Source organism: Melitaea cinxia, chromosome 27, assembly GCF_905220565.1.
Source record: "Melitaea cinxia chromosome 27, ilMelCinx1.1, whole genome shotgun sequence".
NCBI classification, from domain to species: Eukaryota; Metazoa; Arthropoda; class Insecta; order Lepidoptera; family Nymphalidae; genus Melitaea; species Melitaea cinxia.
In genome coordinates this window covers 685,282-689,980 of record NC_059420.1, presented here as the reverse complement: position 1 = coordinate 689,980, position 4,699 = coordinate 685,282, and the positions used below count along the sequence as shown (strand labels likewise).

Below are 4,699 nucleotides of genomic sequence, written 5' to 3'. Positions count from 1 at the left end.
CAATAAAAATATTTTACAAGTGTCAAACGTGAGACCGCTCAACAAATATGGGAAAAATTGTGTTCAACATATCAATCAAAATCAGAGACGTCATTACAAATATTGCAACAAAAATTTTTTGAAACCCAATATTCGTAATCTTTCGTATGCCGGGCGTCAACGCGCACCGAATGCGCTGTCTGCCGCGGAAAATGTTACGCGCGTGGCAGTCAAGTTAATATTTCAAAAATATATTTTTAACTAACAACGTAAGGTATATAGGTTTTTGTTATTAGTAACATAAATGTCAGTAATAATACTTTGTCGAGTCCAGTAGAAAAGTTAAGTAGTTTTAAGTTAGATGTTAGTCATAAGTCAGATGTTAGTAAAAATGTAAAGAAAAATGTTAAGTCGAAATGGATTTTCAAGAATGTCTAACTAGTCAAGAAAATAATGATAATTTTCAGTCACCCTCAAGTGAAGGTATGTCAAGTCCAATTGAAATTAGAAGAACCCGATAATGAAAATTTATTTGTGTCAGAAAATGAAAGTAATTTAAGTAAAACTATTGCCAGAAATGTGTGATATATCAATTGCCAGTAATACGTCTCAAATAAGATATAGTTCAAGTGGAAGGAGATTAAACCTCCTGATAGACTAAATTTATAATTAGAATAGTTTATATAAATTGTAATGTTAAAGTTTTAGTCGAGTAATTAATTTAATTTTTATCATTGTACTGGTCAAGAGATAGCTCCATGCACTTCAAGTCAAGTCTGATAGAGTCAAAATTAGTACTTTAAAAAGTCTTCAAAATTTCTATAAAAGGGGGCATGTCGTGATCTGTAATCATGGCAACTTTATGTCACCTGTCACCATGTAAAAGGGCTAAACTTGGAATATTGTCCGTTCATCGTAACTTGACGCGTGACTAATTGGTAGCACTGTTTCCTCAGTCGCCATCTTACTTTCAGTTTGATAGCTTGCTGTTTGTGTGCTCTTTTGGTTTATAATAAGTTAATCTGAGTGTTAAAAATGCCGAAGGTGGTAAAAAGTGTTAAAAGACAAACTATTCTTCAAGTTTACGCATTTTGTGAGAAAGAAAAGACTGAGAACAAGCTGATTATTCCATTGCAACAAGTTCGTGCCCGAGTTGCCGCCATGACCGGTATGTTTTATAGGGTTACCAGTTAAAAAGATAATTAGCCCATAGTGGCGAGACATTTTTTTTATTAATTTCTTTAATCTCATTTCATAGATGATACTAAAATTAACAATAATATAATAACCTAACCTATTTGTACCTATTTAAGGAAGTAATTTACCAACTTGAATCGAGGCTCATTTAAGTTTGTCGTGATCTGCATTTTAAGCATATTTGATTACTCGTAAGTAATCAAATATGCTTAAAACGTCGCTTTACTAAAATATTCTAATTTTATAAACTAAGTATCTAGTAAAATAAAATTGCATTATTATTTATTTTTTTTGATGATTACAGATGTATCCGAATCTACTGTGACCAGGATTTTGAGACAAGAAAGAGAGTCCAGTTCTGTTTCGGGTGTGCCTGGTCCGTCAAAAGTAACGACACCAGGAAAGACGCGACCAAATCGCGATAAGAAGATCAAGATTGATGACTTCGATGCTAGTGCAATTCGACAAAAAATTATGTCATTTTACGCTGTAAGAAAAGAAATCCCTACATTAAACAAATTACTTGTCGAATTACGAGAGGAAATAAATTTTGAAGGTGGGCGTACTACACTATGGAAAATATTAAAACAACTTGGATATAAATATAAAAAGTGTCAATCAAAACGAAAAATGTTAGTGGAGCGAACAGATATAGCTACCTGGCGATTTAATTATTTAAGTGAAATTAAAAAATACCGAGAAGAGGGGCGGACTATAGTTTATTTAGACGAAACTTTTATACATTCGTCATATAGTGTGCAAAAATGTTGGCAGTCAGAGTCTGAAGAAGGTGCATTGGTCAGAGATTATGGTATGGGTAGGCGATGGATAATTGCACACGCAGGAACTACAGATGGCTTCATTAATAAAGCATTACTGCTATTCAAATCGCAAACAAAATCATCCGACTACCATGACGACATGAATAGCGATAACTTTATAAAATGGCTGGAAAAACAAGTTTTACCAAACCTGCCACCTAAATGTGTGATTGTGATGGACAATGCCCCATATCATACTGTGCAAACAAATAAAAGCCCTAATATGACAAGCCTCAAAGCAGATATGGTAGAGTGGCTTCAAAACAAGGGGCTGTTGTTTTCACCAAATTTGACAAAAAATGTTTTGTATGAATTAATTAAAAAAAATAAACCAGAGCCTATATATAAAGCCGACGAATTAATAAAATTACATGGTCATGATGTTTTACGACTGCCCCCATATCATGCAGATTTAAATCCGATCGAATTAGTATGGAGTGTAATGAAGAGACGGTTTGCAGAAAAAAATGTGGGCCAGAGGGATGATCAAGTGGAATCACTTATACGAGAATCATTTGGCTCAATAAGCAATGATATTTGGAAAAAAGAGTGCTCTCATGTAATAAAAATTGAAGATGATTACATACTTAAAGATAAAATAATAGACGAAGGAAGCGATCGCTTTTTATTGTGGGTTGGTAGTGAAGAAAGTGATAGTGACAGTGAGCATTCAAGCAACATTGAAGAAGATATGATTCCTTTACACCTTATTGATCATAATTATTATTAAAGTGGTTATTTTTTACCCTGTTTTGTTTAATTTATCCTGAATGCTCCTAGTGATGTATGAATAATTTTAAAGAGTACACTATCACCGAGTTGTGGGAAAAATCCAAAAATTTAAGTAGAGGTTAAACTAATAAAATAGCAAGAATTGTAAATAAGAAATGAAATCTTGTGAATAAATTAGTTTAATCACTACTTAAATTTTTAATTATGTTTCACACACTTAATAAGTCTTGTGTATACTTAAAAGTACGTCAGTAGTAATCGTAGTAACAGTGAATTACGAAATTAATGCCCTTACTTGTAGATATATGTACATGCTATTCCGGTTCTTTAGACTTGTCCCTACATTTCGGGATCGCTTTTCGTATAAACACATGCAACACTGCAAATTTCAGTGCTACCAATCAGATTACGCGTCAAGTTACGATGAACGGATAATACAATGGTCGACACGTAGCTTGAGTTGGTTATTAATTATCTCGCCCGTCCCGCTTTGCCTATCCTGATATAAAACCGAATACAATAGACTTCTTATTTCCACTATTTCATAAATTGAAGAAAGTCTCGTGTAAAGTTCTTTGTTAGATCGATTCGCTGGAACAAATCTAATGATGCCGGTTTTTTCAATTTGCGCTGCCGGTGTGAACGCCTTGATGTTATATTTTGTGAGGAAAGTGGTGTTATTAATAAAGTTATTGGCCGTATTATATTGTTTGAAAATTTTAATTATTTTTTTTTTTATTAATGGGCAAAAGAGAAAAAATTAAAATTTTTGGTGCTACCAAAAAAAAAAAGGTTTTAGCCGATAATTTGAAACGCAAAAGAGAAGCTAATCGGTAAGATTTAATCTGTAATATTGTAGTTAACAAACATTTACATAACAATACGCACGAAATTACCTACTTTTGACAATTTCGTGATAGATAAGAATAAGAACGAGAAAGATAGAAGTTCTTTAAATTATAATGCTTGTTTATTTCGTTTCGGTTATGTTTATGCAGTCGGTTTTTTTTAATATTTGTATTTTATATATATATATATATATATATATATATATATATATATATATATTTTACATGACAGCTTCAAAAAGGACTATTTATGTTTCTCGGGAACTTATATTTGTATGTACATTTTTTTTATTCCGTTCTATTCAAAAACATATAACATATATTTCTATTTATAGGCAACAAAAAGCTGAAATGCAGCAGGTGCAAGTAAATTCGCCAAATGAAAATATTGTTTCTGATTTACCAAAGGTTAATTTTCCCCAACTTTATCTAAACAATTTATTTCATGCGCTATTAATATTACTGCTACCATATAATATAAGAACATTTATCAGATTATTTAACTTTTACAGGAGAAGGAAAGTACATTTGACCCACCGAGAGAATTTACAATGCATTCTGACAGAAATACAAATAACGTGGTAGTAATAATTTATTTCTAATACTACTATCATCATCATCATTACAGCCTATACAGTCCACTGCTGGACATAGGCCTCCACAAGTTTACGCCAAAAATAACGTGAACTTATGTGTTTTGCCCATAGTCACCAATACTACTATACTTATACTTAATTATTCTTATTAGCTAAATTCTTTTGTGCAGATTTAAATTATCTATGAGCTACGGCATAATTTATAGACTTCTTTATTTCCTACAAGATAATGAAAGCATATTTAGTTTAACAATAGATTATCAGGATCAATCTGATACCAGTACAAAATTACAAGGTGAGTATTTTCTTGTTACTCGTAATACAGCTACATATAATTGATTTTTTTACACTTGGTATCTACATTCCTGGTTTTCATTTTTCAGGAATTTCAAGAAATAGAAGGAGACGAATTATTGATTTTAGTTTTTTTTTTTTTTCGAATTATTGATTTTAATTTTTCTTTTAAAGACTCATATGCAGCACGCTGTTACGCAGCTGTTGTGATTTTTAATACAGGCCTCCCTCA

General features: G+C 31.8%; 1 protein-coding gene across 1 annotated transcript; it reads left to right on the top strand.

Annotated features, from left to right (window-relative positions):
* Nucleotides 1-907: 907 nt before the first annotated feature.
* Nucleotides 908-2,742, top strand: LOC123666722. The gene is made up of 2 exons (XM_045600786.1): nucleotides 908-1,147; nucleotides 1,481-2,742. The coding sequence occupies exons 1-2, from the start codon at nucleotides 1,015-1,017 to the stop codon at nucleotides 2,725-2,727; spliced, it is 1,380 nt and encodes a 459-aa protein (XP_045456742.1). The 5' UTR covers nucleotides 908-1,014; the 3' UTR covers nucleotides 2,728-2,742.
* Nucleotides 2,743-4,699: the final 1,957 nt, after the last annotated feature.